The 20772-nt window shown below is 33.9% G+C and overlaps 1 protein-coding gene across 1 annotated transcript in view; it reads left to right on the top strand.

Annotated features, from left to right (window-relative positions):
• The window catches only part of LOC119642733 (protein tincar), a 240533-nt gene that overhangs the window by 157149 nt on the left and 62612 nt on the right, over positions 1 to 20772 (top strand). Inside the window, exons 4-5 of the mRNA XM_038042000.1 lie at positions 15273 to 16117; positions 16281 to 16396. Coding sequence (XP_037897928.1) covers positions 15541 to 16117; positions 16281 to 16396 — 693 coding nt within the window. The 5' untranslated portion in view covers positions 15273 to 15540. The remainder of the gene's footprint in view (positions 1 to 15272; positions 16118 to 16280; positions 16397 to 20772) is intronic.

Here is a 20772-nt window from a genome sequence, read left to right as displayed (position 1 = left end):
AAAAAAAAAAAAATGGTTTTTATTATATATAACAGCGTAGACAAACTGTACACAAAAGGCAGAAATCGTCCACGCTCACCCGATTTTTTTTTTTTGTTTTCTTTTTTTAATAGAAACGGTAGATATAAAAGATTCGTTCGCAGGTAAATATAATTTGCTTATACGTTTTATATCAATTAATTTCTTGTTAATTCGTCTTTAACAATGTAATTTGTCCGTAATTACAGCACTTTAAGTGTCACTTAGATAGTATTACAAACTATAATGAAAATCTGCTACATAAATATAAAATAAATGACATTAATTATTATTTAATTTACTATCAATTTACAAAAATTAATTATGTAATAATAGATGTTTACAATCAAGTATTTTGCTCTTTTTTTTTTTTTGTTTGTTTGTTTGCCTTAATAAAAACAATGATTTAATGATATTTAAAAAAGGATAAATTAATCGAATTTGACGTGTAATTTTACCTGACAGCTTCCATAGGATGGCACTTACGTAGCTGATGAGAGAATTTTGTGAAACAGACAACAGAAACGAACGAAATTCTTATCGTTATTCTAAGAGTACAAACTATACCGGCTACAGAGTGTTGAAATGTTAACCAAACTGACAGTTAATACGTGTGCAATACAGTTGTTTTTCTATTTTGCCACAAACCCACCAGAAAGAGATCGCTAATAGCAATTTGTTCTGACATAGTTGATATATGTTAGAAACGCAGGGCAGATATCTGTTTCGTTTAAGAAAACTTTTAGAGCAAAAAAAACTTTTTTTTTTTTTGTTTTAATTTTGTTGGCGTTGCGAGCTAATGAAGTAATGAATGAATATAAACTTTTTCCTACCAATGCAGGTATTTTACAAAGTATTATACGAATGGAAAATGTGATGGCTGCTAAAAATCAACAGGATAATAATATTTTTTCTAATTTGCAACCACCATTAGCCTGTGGGCTATTAAAAATCTCTTCAAACACAAACCACAATAATGCGGAAAATAGGTCGTGTAAAGGTGAGAAGGAATTACTATTGCTTTACACTGATTGTTTACTTTGCCCCCGTTTGTTCATGTGTAAACTCACTTGATTTTATAATTTTTCCTCCGGAAAGGAAAAGGATTTTATATTAACTTGAAATAAATAATGAAGATTTTAAATAACATGTGTGGACAGAAGGCAATATTTGCTGTGAAAAGAAAGCTTAGTAACTTGTATAAAATGAAACCAAAGAAAGATAATAAAAAGGCTGACTACATACTAAGTCAAGGAGCTGAAAGCCAGAACTTTTATTCTGCTATATCTGTCAGGGGCAATATACAGCATATTCTGTCATTGCGTCTGTTAGAGAGAACTCGCCGTTAACGTGATGTGGATCAGATAGAAGTGAGGAAAAGAGATAGAGGTAAATAGTGGCCGCAGTCTATTGAGTGTGTGCATAATCGTTAAGTCTTATGTTTTTATCGCCTAAGCACTCACACCACAGTTACAGTGAGATTTACGATATAATCCATCACAACCGCTGCCTTTTCCTACCTTGTTTTTGCTTAACAACTCCATATATTCGATTAAACATGAAGCATGATTAGGGGATTTTTGGAAGAACGCATACCATGATGCCTTCATGTCGATGTATTGTACTATCTTCAGAATTAATGCTGTAGCGTATGTGATTTCGCTGAAATGTAAAAAACATCGGGAAAGAAAAAAAGGAAGCTTGGCTTGTCTGCCCGCGATTGCTACCAGCGATTATATTTCGTATATTAATGGATGTGTTTCTGAGGTCTTAAGTGTGAAACACATCGAACATCGTCAGTCTATGGAGTCTTTAATTTCGGACTTATTAAAGCGATGAGAAGTCCAACTTAAAAACTGTTGAGCACTTCACACTTGACAATTTATTTCATTTCTTCAATTTCATAGAATAGACTTCGCAGGCTTTGACAAATAGTCGAATGGTTTCCATAAAAACTTATAAATGCAAGGCATGCGCGCCACGTGCTACGGAAAGCGTTCATTTGCTGCGAAAAAGAAAAATCTTTTCTAATTTTAAAATTCATGTAGTCTTGTTAGATACTTTCGTGCCTTTTTCTTCTTTCCTTTTTTCGCTATATTCTGGAATCATTTGAAATGGTGAATTATATTAGATGCTTGTACCAATGCACATAGTTGCTAAAACCGTACGACACCGTTGCTGCAGATGCCTATCGACATCAATGGAACAAATTAAATGATGTGTTGTTGTAAAAAGACCAGCAATAGCGGCGAAAATGGCTACCACAAGAATTAACTGGAAATGCTATTTTGAGAGTTGTTAAGATGGAAAGTTGTAGCTCGAAGTTGTAGCTTAGAAGTTCTGCCACACCCAGCGTTCTCACCCAAACCGGGCGCTTTCATATAGATGCAGCATGGCATAGCTGGCACGCAGTTTCACAAAGTGGAAAGAGTACGAAAATGGGTCGATGATAGGATCGCTATCCAATCAATATCATTCCTTCGACGCGCTATCGCCACTTTACGCGAAAGGGTGGGAAATAGTTGTAGAAATTGATGGAAAATATTTCTATTAATATATATTGTGCCAGTTTTCCCCAATAAATAACTTTTTCAAGTGAAAAAACGATCAGAATACACGCAAGGATCTAGTAATTATAACTTTGTTCTAATTATTTCCCACAGCGTCCGATGAGCCAAGCAAAGACTATTTTAAGCCAGCGCAGTAAGCAATATGTTTATCTATTTACAGCCTAATGGAGGTGAGTTTGAGACGGTAAACATGAAGCATATAGGTGGCCCATAAAGAGTCATGTTAAACCCAAGAATAGTTTACAATAATTCTTATGGGTTTAGTGAAAAATCGTCGCCAAATGTGTAAAGCGCATGGGTATTACCGGGTGTCATAAAAATTGAAGCCATTCTTCTATTTTGAAATTATTTGATAGAAATGTTTACAGTCAATATGTATGAACGTAGCGTCGATTTCCAAATTCTCTTGTTATTGTAAAATTGTAAAACTGCAATCTATTCGATTCATCTTCTGCCATAGTAACGAAAATGAGAAAGTAAGAATTTTACTCGATAGCCAACAATGTCTTAACTTTATATATATATACTCCGTAAATATTTTTACACGCAAAAATAAATAATGTAAAGAAAATAATAACAAAAAGCAATAGATATGTAAATGTAAATATATATCAATGTTTCTAATGTAAATATAATTATGCAAACATACATACACACACACACACACACACACACACACACACACACGCGCGTACAGATATTTGTTTATTAAGTAAAAACATATAGATTTTTGGCAAACAATAAAAAATGTAACTAACTTGAGTAACAAATATTTAAAGAAGAAAAGGAGTTGGTTGGCTTGTAGAGCCCTTGATTGTATCGAGAAGTGGAAACAATTCATGAACACTAACACATATATTATGGCCCAGGTGCCAAAGATCGATCACAAAGCAGTCTTAAACCAGTTTCACAAACCCACAGCGATTAACCCAAAAGAAAAAATGTGATGAACCGAAGCCTTGACCAAACGGAATGAAATCGACTTATTTCTTAAATGGAGGGTGATTTGGGGATGAAAACTGGGTGACATACGACAACATTGTGTGAAAACGACTGTGGTCTCATTAGCAGCAGCAGTTCGATGTTGAAAAGGTTTTCTTTCATGCCGCAAGGATAAAATTGTGAGAGCATCTTTGTCTCTGGATCAAGTCAAGTGGCACCAATTTTCGCTCCTTTTCAAGTTTTTCAATGGCGCAATGGTTAACGCTTTGATCAGTCATGTGTTTCTCGCAAATTGATCATGTGTTTGTTATCATCTTCAGCTAATAACGTTTGCAGGTCGGCATCCGATCATGTTTTTGATCATCTGCAATGCGCCTTGAATTAAATCGATGCAGCTACAGGTACATGCTGCTGCGACATCTGTATACAGAAATCTCTATAGGTAGGGTTCAGCAATGGATGTCTGCCGTAGGCCTTCTCAACCAACGACGTGCCTTAGCTGTTTTTTTTTTTATCAAGTTTATTAAGTTAAAGCAGGAAAGCAAAGTTTCTTGCAGACGTTTTTTATCGACACAAAACTCGACGTCGTCGCTGCTATACATGCTGGTATCACTACACGTTATTATTAACAGATGTTCAAGCAAAAAAGAAAACCGCGAAGATTAGACATATATATGCATTGTGCCCTCATCAGATCACAAAATTGAAATCCGGACAATTTATTGTTGTGTTGATTACACTTTTCACGTCAGAGTTTTTCCTTCGTCATCAGGAATTTTGGCACGTTGTGGCCATAGCCTTGCTAACGATCACATCATTTAGCAGAATCTCTCAATAAGTTTTGTTTGTTGGGAATTGGTAAAACGTCTCCTCGACTTAAAAAGAAAAATTATTTTTTCATGTGGCTTACGGCACAGTGACATAACTCTTTAAAGGTAAAAGAAAGGAGGTTGCGTACTGTGGGGAGCCAAAGTCGTCCCTCGTTTTGGCCTCACAGTTTTTCCGTCTCTTGTGGGGGGAGAGAGCTAGTCTAAGTTAGAGAGTAAGTTAGGGACTAAGTTAGAGAGTAAGCTAGAGAATAGATTAGAGAATAAGCTACAGCATAATGCAGAGAATAGGCTAAGGAATAAGAATAGATTAAGAATAGGGTAGGGATGGAATAAGAATAGAATAGGAATACATTAAGAGTAGGATAAGAATAGACTAAGAATAGGGTAGGGTAGGATAATTTAGTTAGCGATGTAGAGGAGTTTAGTGAGTGATGTTTAAGAAGTTGGTCGGGACCGCGGATAATTAATAAAAAAATAAATAAAAAAAATAAGGAACACTATAAACGACTTGTAATACAAATTTCCTGCGTTTCCTGGGCCACTGAGCTACCCCAGCGCCAGAGAATGGGCCGCAAAGGCCCTCACAGTATATTTTGGCGTAATCACGTACATTGATGTGCAAAGCCTTACGCTAGTACTTTGGTATGAAATAAAGTCACAGTCTATACCGGATTAGTTTTAAATTTTCTCTTCTCTCCAAATTAATATTGACTTTCTAATAAAGCGAAATCGAATCTGGTAACACGAATCTAGTAGATGTCGTTAGGTGCGAACCAAAGAAATGACGTTGCAAAGACAATAACAATATATTTTCACCAACTAATATGTAACGTTTTGGGTGTTGTTGTTATCATAAGAAAAGTTATATTTATGTATGATGCAAACTTAAGCACATGAGAAAAAAAAAATTGTAAATTTTATAATTCATTTTCTCTCCGAGTAATTAACTGTCACATAATGCTAATCAATTTCTATTTATATCTTAAATGAATTTTAATGAAATGTATCAAAATTTTAATTACCAACATTGAAATGCTTTTAACTTACCTTGGTTGTTTAGTTGTGTATGCAAATTATTTAATTAAATAGTAAATGTATGCGTGCGTACCAAAATAGCAAAGACAAAGTTAATCAATTAAATTAATGATGATGATGACGTTGATGTGCACGCATACTATATCTCAAATTTATTCGCATTCATCGCATTTCAAACACTTTACCAACATTGTTCAATAGATTATACGTGAAAATCTCCTTTATACATATATACATATTTATTTTTTAGCTTTAGTGTGTTTCACGCACTACAATGAAAACGTAAATGCATCAATTACAAATGTTAGCATTAAAATTGTTGATTGACCTACCAGTTACCGTTTGGTATTCATATGTTTACGTTAATACACACACACACACATGCATTTAGCTTCCATTACACGACCAATCTATAATTGTAACAACACAATTTGTTAATTGTGTTTATTAGAGCGTAAATAATAATTCCCTTAAATGTATGTTAACATTTCAATGAATGCGTGCATTCGAATGCATTATATCAGGCATGGCCAACTTTACTTCTAACAGTATTGAACTTCTACATCAATCAGGATATAGTGATAATAGATACGAGATACAATACGACTTTGGTAACAAGCTTACGTACATATATGTACTTTCACAAACTTCATAAAGTATATACGATCTTCTATACGTTCATCTATCAACAGGTCAACGTTTGTAGGCTTAGAGTCGCAAAAATTGGGTCAGAACGCCAAATAATGGGCTGTATATTATTTTTGTTTTCCTCGCTAGATGGCTATAATTTAGTAATAAGAATTCGTTGAATCCATCCACAACCATGCCCAAGGGAGGAAGATATATAACTTACAATTCATAGCAGGTGTTAATATAAAACTCGGTACTAACATCAATCAGGGCAAACTAAAACTTAAATGAAGAGTTCATTAGAAAACGGTCCAGAGACACGCCCATATAAAATAAAAGTCTGCGTTTTACAGTCTCTTCGGAAGATAGATAGATAGATTTAAAAGATGAAACTCTATTATCTAGAATCAGAATAGAACAACAAACAACAACTGTCCGTTTTGGATTCTTTCATCCAGATAACGTAGGACTTGGAGTAAATAAAAAATATATCAAAAAAGTTTAAAATTATATGATTACAAAACTTTCAGCATATCGTACAAAAAGGCATCTGGCAGAGAAACTTATCCTTTCTCTTTTTTGAAGGAACCGCTTGTCATACCCAATTCTACGTCGAAGTAAATAGTAAATGTATATTATGAAGATATTTTTATAAGACTGAAAGGATAGATAAATAACGGACAAAACCAATAAAATTTGTAGATTCTGTCAAATAAGTAACGGGAATCCAATATTGAAAGACTCAAATTTCGAGTTGATAGTGCAAAGATATGTTGAAATTACTCTTTCCTTCAAAGCGCACATAAAGCGCCATGAACTTTTAAAAAAAACTCCCGTCCTTTTAACATGCTATTATGTTGATTTGGTAGATATGATATCGCAAACGTCAGGGAAATCTAAATAATAATGTTGGGAAGTGGTCATTTAAGCTTGAGTCAGAAAGACTCAATATGTACCAAAGTTCGGCTTTTGGGCATAAAATGTTTTGTACGTCATTATTACCCACAGGTATTGAATATCCTTTGCTCTTTAGCAGAGGTTTCCAACTCTATTAGTATCGTTGACTGTTTGCACTAAGGTACCGGAGTCTGTTGCAAGGCGACTTAACTTTTCTCGAGAAAAAGTTTTTCCTTTGCAAAGCATCCAAAACCGAATTGATGCTAAGATTTATTCTTATACATGAATTTATAGCCACAGGCCAAGTGGCTAGTTAGCAGTGAAAGAGTGGTTGTATGAATTTTTCTCTTCCATAAAATATAAATTAGTTTGCGTTAAGCGATTTTAATCAACTGATATTCTAAGAAGAAATTTGAAAGAAGCAATGAAGATAATGCAAGTAAAGGGTTTTGGATTCGTTCCATGGTTTAAGCGTTGGGGCGAAAGAAGCCACTTTTATAGGAATTCATATAAGGTTTGATCTTCGACTATAGCACGTTCTTTTCCATTTAGTAAGTCCCATTGCCTTTTGGCCTAGGCCTATATACTTTTTTGAGTCTTATGATAATGCAAGTAAATGGTTTTGGATTCCTTCCCTAATTTAAGTGTAGGGGCGAAAGAAGGCACTTTTATAGGAATTCATATAAGGTTTGATGTTCGACTATAGCACGTTCTTTTCCATTTACTAAGTCCCATTGCCTTTTGGCCTAGGCCTATATACATTTATGAGTCTTTGGGATAGTTGGAATAAACGGAATATAATAATTATTGACTTTTCCTCTTCTTCTTAATGGCTAATTAAAAATTCATTTTTTAAATTTGTTGCTTTTTTTTTGTATTTACCATAAAATGACGTACTCTTGTATGCGTTTATTTAGTTTGTTTCATCGATTCGTAAAACACATTACCATAGCATCAATAATTTCTCATATAACGTTTGTTACAATTGTAATATAACTTTTTTGTCCATTTCGATCATTTTATACACAAGAATTATTATCATTTTTCTATTCGAACTCACTTAACGATATTTCAATAAATGCCAACATTTTAAATTATCTTACATACGAAAATTAGTGTTGTATTATGGTATTTTTATTGAGTTGTTTGTTGTTCGAAATGTATGTTTTGTTGTTTTCGTAGAATTTGTTTTTAAATTATTGTACAGTTTTTCTATTTTCGATATGTTACATGCCACTACCGGTTGGTGAGATAAGCTTTAATGTCCCAAACCGCTTCTCTAGGCACTTCATGTTCATTAAGTTGAGTCAATGTAAATATGATTATGAGCTGAGTTTAACCCGTTTAGAGCTATTTGCAGACATCTAAATGATGTCTAGCACTTAATCTCAATGTCGGATTCTAGAAAGTCTATCAAAACAATTTTGCGTAATACGTGCGTTTTGTTTTTTGTTGTAACTAAGTTTTCAGCTTAACATCTTATTATGATTCGGGAATTAATTGGTGTTGTTGACTGGATCGGTTGTCAAGCTTTTTTATGTTTGCAATGGCTTAGGAGTTCACTTGCGATTTGGTTCTGTACTCGTCGTGGGTGTGCCTTAATGCTAGTTGTGTATATGGTTTATTTCTTTTTTTTAATTTATTTATTTATATGCATGAATATATGAATTATTATTTATTAATTATTATCTTTTTCCTTATGTACCTTATACCTAATTCATTTTAGTTGAGCTTCATGTGTACGTAAGAATAATAGAATATTGAACAATTATTATAAGAGCGTAAGTTTCCGCCGACTGTCTGCTTCCTTTGATTTTTATTTAATTTTACGAAAGAATAAGGAATAATATTTTTTTAAGTAATAAAACAAAACAAATAAAAAAAAACTGTAATTAATAACAATTAAGAAAATTGTATTCGGTCGTGATCGAAACTTTCATGTCCATCGTAATTGTCCTAAACAGAAACAATAAACGGGAAGCAACCAAATTTTCGTACTATATAATGCTGGCTGGGCGCGGCTGACTTTTCTATTTTCTGAAGAGAAGTAGAAATTTTTTATGGTATTCGTACAAGCAAAGGTGTTCGCAGTTTTTGTAGCTTAGGCGTATGGGTATTGTAGGTGTTCTTTTGCAAATTTTTAGGCGCTATCTTCATTTTCGCGAACGAGGGAATATTCAGCATTGATACTACATTGTTAGGCGAACGGACAGCTGCACAAATGCGCAGACAAGCAGGCTGAGGTGCATTCCGAATTTGAAGCTGGTTAAGAACTCATGTGCTCTATGGGGTTTTTGAAGGTTACTTCTGAAAAAATTAAATTATTGGTAAGCGTGATTCTTTTCCCCATTTTTGCACACGTACTACAGCATCTGCCATAGAATATACGTTCAAATTTATGTACATTTAGCTTCCGTAGTGTTTATATCAGTAAGGAGCAAAAAGCAATTTTTTATTTCTATAAAAAACGAGAGGTTTTTTCAGTTAACGTGGTACTGTAGATGTGTCCTTTAACCGATTCGGCCAATTTTCAATATCAACCAGCATTCAAAAACGTCTAATGTTTCTGCTTCATTTCAAGTTGGCAACTGCGCTTTTACTGTCAGAAAAATGGTTACAAGAGACATTACATAGACGGAGAGAAGGACATGCTTAAATCGATTCAAAATTTTGTGGTAATCAAGAACATATACACTTTGGGGGATCTTTGAACCTTTGTTCAGTGCATTGCGAACGTTTTGACAAAATGGGTATACCTCTCATCCTAAGGTGATGGGTATAAAAAAAAAATTTTTTTTTTTTCTAATATCACTCAATCCATCAGAAGATCTCCCTTATACGTGTAACAAGTCAGGAAGAAGTGGAGGCAGTAAAAGACATATGGAATGGAAGTGACCATGGGCGGGAGGGTGTGTGCTAGTTCAATTTGCCGGCTTGGCGCTCAGTACAGTGACGACCATCGATTTAATTGCCGCGACTCTTATCTTAAAAAAAAAATAAATGTCGCCATCTGCTACTTTCACACATCCGCACGTTTCTTATTACATTTTTCATTACATTTTTAATCATTTAAAGTTTTGTCCCATTAATTTCTTAGAACTTAGAAATCTCCGGTCATTGATTGCTTTTGACGGAATCATTTGCTTTACTGCACTGGTCACTTGAACGCAGATCATGTGGGAGGTCAATGATAGCTTTCATGATATGATGAGTTCCGTTTATATTCCGTATATCTTCAATCTAAGATGATTTGTATTTGTTAGTGGCTCAATGAAATAAGCCGTAAAGAGGAATTTTGTAGACTTTACATTTTATCAGTTATATAGAGGTGAGGTGTATATTGCTTTGAGGTTTTTATATGGATGGCTGCCTATGAATACCTAAGGCCACTGCATATAATGGCACAGTGCTATATAATCCGTTATTAACCACCCGTGATACCAAAAATCAATTTCTGGAGCTTGTGGTTTGGGCACCATACGCCGACATCATCGCGGAGAAACGGGCTTCATTGTCTTCTCTCACAGAACTGCAATGACATCGTGGAATATCTTGAAATAGTCGTCCGATGAGTAAAGCTAGATAGAACATAAATGTAGCAACACGCTCTGCAGTCTATACAACAGTTCTCTAATCCGAATATCTTTAAAAAAAACTCGACTACAGAGAAATGAAGCGTTTAAGTAAATGCTCTTTTTAAAGAGAACTTCTTCCGCTAACTTCTTCTTGGGCACATCAACGCTAGACATTAGATATATGTATAATGCAGTGGGCATACAAGTCGATGCTAGCGTAATAGCACGAATGACACGCTATTAATTATAAAATATCATACAATAATGCATTCAAAAACGCTGTGTAAGCAAATGTTGATTTCACGTACAGCACCATCCTATAGCCAGTTTTAATTGCGTTCAACCAGCACAATCATTATTAAGCAAAAGTTCAGTTTCAATTTTGTGTAAATATCGCAATGTTACAATAATATGTTCGGTAATTATGAACGCATGTCCTTAGCAGGGAAATGCAAATGAACAAGAATCGCATATTGGTTTCATATTTATTGTATAAGCTGCGAGAGAAATCTCCCTCCGCGAAAAAACAAAGAAATGGATACATTTAACACTTTTTTTACACGGTAGATACGCAGACTATGAAGTCTCCCATTAGCAGCTGTTTTTTTTTTCGTTTTCTCAAGTTGCTTATATAATACTTGATATGCAACTGCATACAACTTAAAATTAGGTTGAGATCTGAATGCACGCTTCATGTCAGGATCATGAGTAACAATAGATTGTTCCCAATTTCGCGAATTGAATCAGTCGTTAGCAATTGAACTCCAATTGCGAGTACATCCTTATCGACCTCCTTATTATGATATTCTGTCATAAATTCAATCAAATCATTCCCATTCAAAGGACTTTCTCGCATCAATTCTTCGATGTCAGCCACTGTCATGTTCTCAAAGCCTTCATCACTTTCGTTATAATGTCAGGGCACACAGCTGATTTTTCTACTACGGAACTCCCACGTACGACGCTTGCTGACGAAATGAAAATTAAAAAAAAAATTGTTTGGAGGATCCTGCTAGAACAAGAAATTCGTGTAAAAAAGTGTACTTGTTCTTATCGATGAAGCGTGTTTTTTGAAAACCGGTTTAAAAAAGACCGTGTAAGAAGAGATTGGGTGTATTAAAGCGCAGTACATTTGAGTAAAAAATGTTTTAACTAGACTTTGCGAATGCGTAACAAAAGTGCTCGTACTGCATATATTGTATTTTTAGTGTCCTCAGCAAAGCGTATATCAGCTACGTAAAGGCCTTTTACACATAAGGTAAAAAATATTCTTGAGTAGAATAAATGATTCGAAAGAAAGAAGGTTTAGTTTAGCAGGAAATATGTAGTCTCTCAGAAATTCCTGAACTCATTACAATACCTATGTGTAGCAAACTATGTTAGACATCTAACTGTAAAGGGAAGAATGAAAGAAAGAAACTTTAGAGTTATTTTTGAGTTTTTCTTGTGAAGTTATTAGAAGGTGCGTTTCATTGCGATCGCTTTATTGGAAATAAACGATGGAAGGATGGAAGAGAGAAACCTTAGAGTAAGGAGGAGTGATAAGCTTTCAACTATCTATGGACTGAATATGAACAGTTTAAAAACGTTAGGATTCGTTACATTCGCTGCATCAATAGAACTCGCGAAGCGAAGAACATCTTCATAAGGTACAAATCATCGTTTTAAAGTCAAAATATTTTTGGAAAAAATCTTCCATTAAAAGAGATAATCCCTGAAGTTGCAAACGAAATAATTTCCACTAAATCGAACATTTATATACCGCAATTAAAAATTTTATGATTGATTATGATTTATTATTGCATGTTGAAAATTCTGGAATATTTCCAGCTAAAATCTAGGACAAGAGTAATTTTCTTTTCTTTTTTTTTTTTGTTCATTTACAATATATTTACATATGTATGTTAATATACGACAAAAGAAAAACCTTAAAAAAAAACTTTCACTTAAACCTACTATAGTCAGAATTTTTTTTTTTTTTACTTTTTTTTTTTTAGTTATTCTTAATAAAGAGTTTTTAATGCCAAAAAAAAAAAAACTCCAAACGCCCATTCATGCCCTCTTTTCGTGTTGTTTCGTACACATACATTTATTGTAAATTCCTATCATAAATTTTAATAAATAGCACTCATACGCCTGCAAGCCTTTTTATGATACATATTTCAAGTAATCTCTGAACGAATTTTTCTAAAAAATAAAAAAAAAACAATTATCAGCCAAATAAGTTTAAAAAAAAGGAAATGAAACTTATATGAAAAAAAAAGTAATAATAATTAAAACATTAATAAATTGATTTCATCTCTTTAAAAATTGTTAAACTATTTAAAATTTGTTATATTTACAATGTGTGTATACATTATAAGCGCACGTGTGCGTGCATTTGTAAGTGCATCGTTACTGATGAACAATTGTAAATTAAGTGAAAAAATGTTTATATTTAATCTTTCGTGTTTGCATAATTATTATTCATAATTAGTTCAAATTAAATTTATTTATTGTTAAAATAATATATTCATTTTCTTATGACTTGTTTTTCTAAAGGTATTTTTATATCCACTGACCAGATGTAGATGCATATTAATTTTTATTTTTAATTTATTTATTGTCTCTATATGTTTTGTAGAAAAAAGTGTGGATTGAAATGTTGCCGGATAACATAGACCATATGCTCGCCTGTATTGAAAACTCTACCACGCTTGAAATTTGAACCCGAGACCATTGAGTTGTTAGTTGCATTCGTTTGACTACTCGGCCACTTATGCCGATTTTCAGGTTTTTTTATTATTTTGGCCATCTTCGTACGCTAATCATAAGTGCTTTCGTAAATATATGATTTATTAAATGGTCTCAACAAATACCCTTAGCAAGCATATTAAAATATATTTGCTGTACTCCATTCTTATACTTGTCTTACGAGACTTGGAATAGAAGTCCAGTTGTCTTTCCTTCCAGTTGATTAATCCTTCAATTCGTTGTAATCGGCGCCTAGGACCAGGTTTATGGCCGTTGTAGTTAAATTGATCAAGTGTGTAACCATGTCACCAGTTTTAGTTAGTGAAATTAATTTTAATGCCGTACGTCGCCGGTGGCACTTTATCCCAATTAACACATCGTTCTAACGCTCTTTTTATGATATATTTAACTTTTTTCACGATATGAGATATTTAACCCTTTCATGATTGCTATCATTTATCCTCATGCATTTTTGTTGCTGTAAAACAATAAATAAAAATTACGCTTATTGATAACCTGAGTAACCCTACATATATCCATTCTTATCGATCATTCGTAAATGTCATCCTGCCCTGTAAAAACGAAAATTTTTGCCCCAGTATGGAAACTACTTTTAAAACATAAAAGATCTTATACAAGAAACTTAACTTAACAACGAATACAGTGCCAAACTGAATGATATATATGTTGTAACGTACGCCGTCTTTTTTGCTCGGCTTCTTTTCATATTAAGTTCATACCGCTAAAGTATGATTTTTAAGGTAGTATAGGTTTTATGTACAATTCTTAGGAGATCTGTTTACAAATTATTTACAAGAACGCATGCATTCGCGACGCTTGAATTCTCGTTCTGGTCTTCTGCGTTCGAATATTTCAATTCAACTCTCTTCACTCGACTGACTTTCGACTCACTTTACATCCCTCCGACTATATTTTTCGACTAATTTTTATCTCTTGGAAATTTTCTGCTTATATATCCTTTTACAAGCAAGTTACCATTACCCATATTCGTCGCGATATTTTTAGTCCTTTAATCCGCGTTTTCTCAAAATTTTTGTCAATTGTTGCTAACCTTTTCGCTAATGGCCAGTTGTAAGACGCAGATAGGGCGCGATAGTTTTTCCCTGTCTTTAAAATTTTGTTTCGTCGAAAATCGAATAGTTTTCATAAGAAGTCAAATCATCAAATGTAACGTTTACGTAGCAACGCATATTTGCCAACCACAACGCCTCTTGATCTAAGATAAAGATGGCTGGGAACGCTTTGTGTGCGGCCAGCACTTAAGAAGTTTCTGACTAAATTCTCCTCAGAAAAAGTTTAATTTTAAATATTTTATGATGAAAATTTTGCCTGTACTAGCAATTTAGCAAAAAAACTAACGGTAGCAAATTTGGATTGCGTAGGTCTATTTTTTATATTGTAATCTATATAAGGTTTATCACGCAATCTATATTCTTCATCAATGTGAATAGGAGCGCTATCGACTTAACCATACTGGTGTTTCTCGACATTTTGAGAAATTATGATCTTGACCTAAAGTCCTTATCCGAAAAAACTAATTTGCTCTCAGCGTAATTTTTTTTCAAGCCGAGATCAAAATCAGAAAAATTGTATTAAAATGTTGCTTACACTTTTAACATAAACAATTTGAAATTTGCCAATAACTTAAGACTAAATTAAGCTGTGGAGGTTTTATCATGCACGATTATATTCGCACTTATATTCTCTTACTTTTGTCCTCTCAATTTATTTAACGTGTATTTATGTAGTAATACAAGAGCAGAAGGAACCTGTTCTCAGTTTCAATGTTAAAACGGAAGAGATGGATATATCATTTGGCCGTTGTGGCAAAATTGCCATAAAGTTATCTAAAATAGAACTATATAATGAATATAGCCTACGATCAAGTGTAGTAAAAAATCCATTGTTGGGTATTACAAAATTCTGCTCAAGCCAAAAATATTATATTTTTTTTTTACAAATTTTTTTTCAATGATTTATTAATTTTATTTACTTATTTGCTTTTCTCTATTTGCTTGCAGTCACTGTCTATTTACGGCCGGCAAATAATATGAAGAAAGCCTTCAAATATCATAATTTACGATACAATTACAAAGCTGCTCATTGAAATTTCCAATAATTATTATTGTCAATGCATTTATGAAACAATTTGGTTTTGGTTACGGTTTTTGGCTTCGTTAAAATCTCATACACACACATATATACACGCACATACATATATGTATATATATAGAAATATAAAAAGAGAATTGGAAAACAACATATCAATTAAAATTTATCAATCAGGATATGTCCTTAACCGGTTCCCTCTTGGCTTACGATAATAATAACGGTTCAATAATAACAGCAGCAGCGACATCGGCCACAACGACAACGACAACCAAACCGAAACAAACGAAACGAACTTCCATATTGCGGTATTCTCAATACGATAAAACGCCTGTCAGTGGCAGTAATACTGAAACGCAATTAAACGGCAGCTTCATGGGTAAAGCGACTCCTTCTAGTCTTAATTCGAGTATATCGAATTCAATTATAACAAATGCCAGCAGCAATCAACAACAACAGCAGCAGCAGCACCACCAACAACAGTCACAACAACAGTCACAGCAACAACATCAACAACAACAACAACAACAACAGCAGCAACAGCATCATCAAAATTTCCCAATAACCGCACATTTGCCGGCCAAACTAATGAATTCGAAACGTAAACATGCCAAATACAACAACATGTATCCGTCACACATGTATCCTGATCATAATAATTACTTACATTTAAATTCATTATGGTCGATTTGGTACGGCGTATTACTGACATTGTTTCAAGGTTATCTCGCCGTGCATGGGGCTTACAGGTTTCTAGGTAAGTAGAAATTAAGATTTGCGAGAAAAAATTCGTTCGTTCTCCTTTGTTCCTCATTAAGAAAAAAGTTCCTCAAATTTTTTTCTTCACTTTTCTTTTTTTACTTTTTTTCAATTTTTCAATTATTTTCCTCTTTCCCTTCTTATTTACATATTTTTATTAGGTTGTTCGCTCATTTCCTGGAAAATTGAACCAGTAACTGAATTAAATCTGCAAATTGTTTTATCCGGTGTAGTTTTCATACTCTTGCCGTTCTTTTTTACCTCAGCTGTATTCAAGGTAAGTGATATAAATAAAAAGCATTTATAAAAGAAATTGCTCAGTTCGCCCTCCTATCATATATATATGTAAATGCAAATAACAAAGAAAGCGATTACTTTTCAATAATTCTCTACTAACGTACAGAATATACACGCATGCAAAACACTCCGTTCTAAGTGTTGGCTTTAGCAAGTTTAAATGGCAATTTAACTTTTAAGAGGCGGAAATACGACAGCGTGGATGTACAAATGTAATCCTTCTCAAACATTAGTTTGGTAGCAACAAACTATTATGTCAGAAAGTCTTTTTAGATTAAAAACAAAGTTTGTTAAATTGTTTCCTTAATTTTCTCAAAAGAAAAATAGAAAAATTGTTTTTAGAAAAAAAAATGTTTTTTTTTTTCTAAAATATTAAAGAAATCCTTTTATATAGTATATATATATACAAATTAGGTTAGAATCACCAGTAATTACCGTTTCCTTATCAGACATTTATTTTGCTTCCATTGAATAATAAAATTATATTAATTTATTATGTATTCGCCACTATTATGTATGACCTTCTCCCCTTTTCCCGACTGTTCATCACGTTGCTTCCTTGATTTGAACTGGAAGAAATTTTCGAAAACCTGACTCACTTGCTTTTCACAATTGAAGATTTTTCCGTTCAAAATCTTTTATAAGAAACACAAAAGATGGTAGTCTGTAGGAGCAAGGTCCAGGAAGTACGGTGGGTATGGTAAAACAACCCAGCCAAGCTTAAGAATTTTTTCTTGAATCACCATTGCGTAATGTGGTCGCGCATTGTCATGTAAAAGAATAACGTTTTTGCGATTGACATGCAATCTTTTTTATTCCGTTTACTGAAATTATGACTTAAATTTCTCAAGGTAGTTGATTGTTAGGTACTCAACCTTTTTTCTAGTTGTCTAGTTTTCCAGTTCTTGTTGATTGGCTCCAATATTGCCTTCAAAAGGTTGTGGTCAAAGTTGGAAGAACGTCTCATTCTTGATTCGTCTTTTCAGGTCCACAACGGAATTTTACAAACCAATTTCTAACTATCCGATCAGTCGTTCACCGTATACGCTGCATATTTTTTTCAGCTGTCAGTTTAGCGCTATTGCTTTGTTTAAATTCCCAAAGCATTATATGTCGAATATGCACTTTTTGACTCTCCATTTCAAAAGTTAAGAACAGCACTTGTGTATAACATGCACCACATGAAACAGTTGACTAAAGACTAACTGAGTCCTCATCTATACAGCGAAAACAAAAACTCGTTTGTTTCGATGACTTATAGTGGGTAAATACGACCAATAGATTCTATCTACTTGCAACGGAAGTTCCTTAAGACTTGACGCTATACATGTCTATGACGCATAATTTATAAGCTTTGGAGATTTGACAGACTCCTTATATTGATTGATCAATGTGAGTACGCGAGTTCATTTCGACCCTTTTTCTATCTGTCTGTCTTTTGGAAACCTGAGTATAAACTTCTCCGTTGCTGAGAAATACGAAAGAGAGCGTTAAAAGGTTCATCACAAGTCGAATATTGTGACATCATGTGTTCCTTTTTACTCAACGATAATGTCAAGTTCTTTCAAGATATGATTTGAAAAATATACCGCACGCGATACATGTGATAATTATTTTTAAAAAAAAAAACCTGAAGCTATGCTTCTAACTCAATGATTTTGAATATTTATTGCGGGAATACTGGGAATTAATATTTTCAGACTTTCGAGGAAGGTCGCATATTAAATAATATTGACTTTCCCTTTCCTAAAAATATACCCTCCAGTACGTTAATGTGACCTCGCCGATGTGTACGCAATAACAATGTTTTTGAGACTTAAATAAGTTCAGTTAGCACGTGGTTCAATAATTTCCGAGATTGATAGACCGCACTATTCTCAAAAAACGTAAAAGCTCGAACGACGTCTGTTAAAATTTTACGTCACTTCGACCACTTTGTTCACGAGTAGCTTTCATGACATTACTTTTTTGTTTTCAAAGCAATGGAAGTATCCGGAAAACTTCGTGCGTTAATTAAATTTCGTTTTTTCATGGGACATCATATCCTTAAAATTCAGCATCGGCTGTTATAAATTTTGGGTGATTTATTGTTTCCGAGCGTGCTGCTGAGGACCCCGATCACGCTGAGCACTATGGACTTCAGAAAAAATATAAAAAAGTTCTAGTAAAGCTCGACATATGAAAAATTAAGTTGCAGGAGAAGACCAACATCCTAAAGAAATCAAAAAACAGGTAAATTTGGGCGTCAAAAATACGTTTTTCAAACGGTTACTATGTTTACTGGAGCCGCGGAGCAAAGACAAGGATGCATGAGTTCAATTTAAAATTACTATAACACCTCCAGATCTGGCCCTCACCGGTTATTCTGTATGTTCGCAAATATCAAAAGTATGCTTTGGACTTTGATCAAATATAAAGTCGTTACTGATGTTGCTGTGAATTTTGCCGGTATGTTCTGTGCTAAAGATATCGGAACGTTAAAAAAGCATTGATCTGTTTGTGTCACTGTTGAAGGAGATTGTTTATATTTTGCTTGACCCTGGGAATTATTGATCCATATATTATGTGCATATGCATGAGGCTTCAGTTTTTCTATTTAATGCGAAGTAAAGCGCTGCTGAACTGTAACTTGCGTTCTCTGTTTGTACAATTATCCGCATAGAAGAAATTAGAGGTCATCTTAAGGCAATCAAGCAATCGCCGAGCAAGGCGAGGAACAAAACCCAGGAAGTTTTTTAGATTAGCAAGATTTTTTGACATATTTCATGACTCGCGCTCCTGCGCGCTAAGCTCCATCCACCAGGCTTCGCAAGTATGCCGAGTGTAAAGCTAAAATTTGTTTCGACCGTGTCTTATAAATTAATTGCAGGATTTTTCAAAATCCGCGTAGATGTTTTTAAAAAAAAGGTATAATCCCTTGGTTATGTGTGCATAGAAAATGATGAGCAATGCCAGCAAATGCCAGCCGTGATTGCTTTTACAAGTCCCCATGTGAATAACAAAATTTTTGACCGCTTTTCTTCACAGGAGCTCATTTAATCCATCAACTTTCTATGTTGGTTCTGTACCTGCCACCGAAGGATGTGGGGATATATACAAACCATATACAGTAGGAGGATATATATTCTTGATTAGCATCAAATTCTGAATTGATTTAAGCACGTCCGTCTATCCCTCAGTCTGTCTGGCCATCTGTCTATCCATGTAATGTCTGTAGTAAAACGTAAAACTAAAGACAAAAACGGTCAAAGGACACGGACGCACCACGTACGATGAGAACGTTTCTGATTTCAAAAGCAAATATGTGGCTATTTTTTTTCATTCGTCATAAATGCAAGAGTAAATATTAGCTAATCCGAAAATTTCTTGCCCTTTTTGCCGACAATAGGTCAAAATAACTCTCTTCAGGTAGCCAGAAAGATAATTAGTGTTAAAGGAATATATAGTTATGTAACAGGATTGTATTTATTTTGTAAAAAATTTTCAAAATGATCGATTTAGTTATAGTGATGAGACGTAATTTTTAAAATGAAAAGCCGAAGTGAACATATAAAGCACTTTGAAATAAAAACATTAAAGGGCTGCAGAAGCGCATAAAGAAATATGTTCTGTAGCAGAGCGCACTTTCCAAAATTCGTTTGCGAAATTTCGTTCTGAACATTTTTCAGTGAAGGCTTTGTCGTGTTCTGGTAAGCCAATTACTATTGAAGTTGGGCGCCACATCGCAATTCGTAAGAAATTTCTAATTTACCCAAAACAATTGTTAGCGACAGCATAAAAAGGCCGGGATTTGTAAAAAACTGAACATTTGTACTCCACATCATTTAAAAGAAATTCACTTAACACTGTGCACTAATATCTGCGATATGCTCTTAAAACGAAACCAACACGATCGCTTTTCGAAGAGCATTGCAACTGGTGATGAAAAGTTGATCCTATACAAAAATCAGCAAAGCAATATGTCATAGTCAAAATACGCTTAGCCATCTCCACGATGGAATTACAAAAGAACTGCATATTATGAGTATACAGTGAACAATTAACCAAATTAAATAAAGGCTTGCACCAGCAACATCCAGGATTTCAAGATCGAATTTTTCTTTCTCACTCGTCAAAAATTTTCGCATTCCCCACATCTCCTTCGTTCTCTGCAAAATTCTATATCAGGCAAAGCTTTGAATTCAGGCGACAGCGTAAATTCATATATAAAAAATTTTTTGCTGCAAAAATTCAGCAATTTTATGAGGATGGGATAGTGAAATTGCTTGAAAGGTGGTAACTTGTTATTGAACAAACTGGAAAATATACTAGTTTGGGGAAAAAGAAATCCATTATTTTTATATGAACTTCAGGACT

This window comes from Glossina fuscipes, unplaced genomic scaffold (genome assembly GCF_014805625.2).
Source record: "Glossina fuscipes isolate IAEA_lab_2018 unplaced genomic scaffold, Yale_Gfus_2 257, whole genome shotgun sequence".
Taxonomy (NCBI): domain Eukaryota; kingdom Metazoa; phylum Arthropoda; class Insecta; order Diptera; family Glossinidae; genus Glossina; species Glossina fuscipes.
The sequence above is the reverse complement of the archived record's forward strand: the minus strand, read 5'-3'. Positions and strand labels throughout refer to the sequence as shown.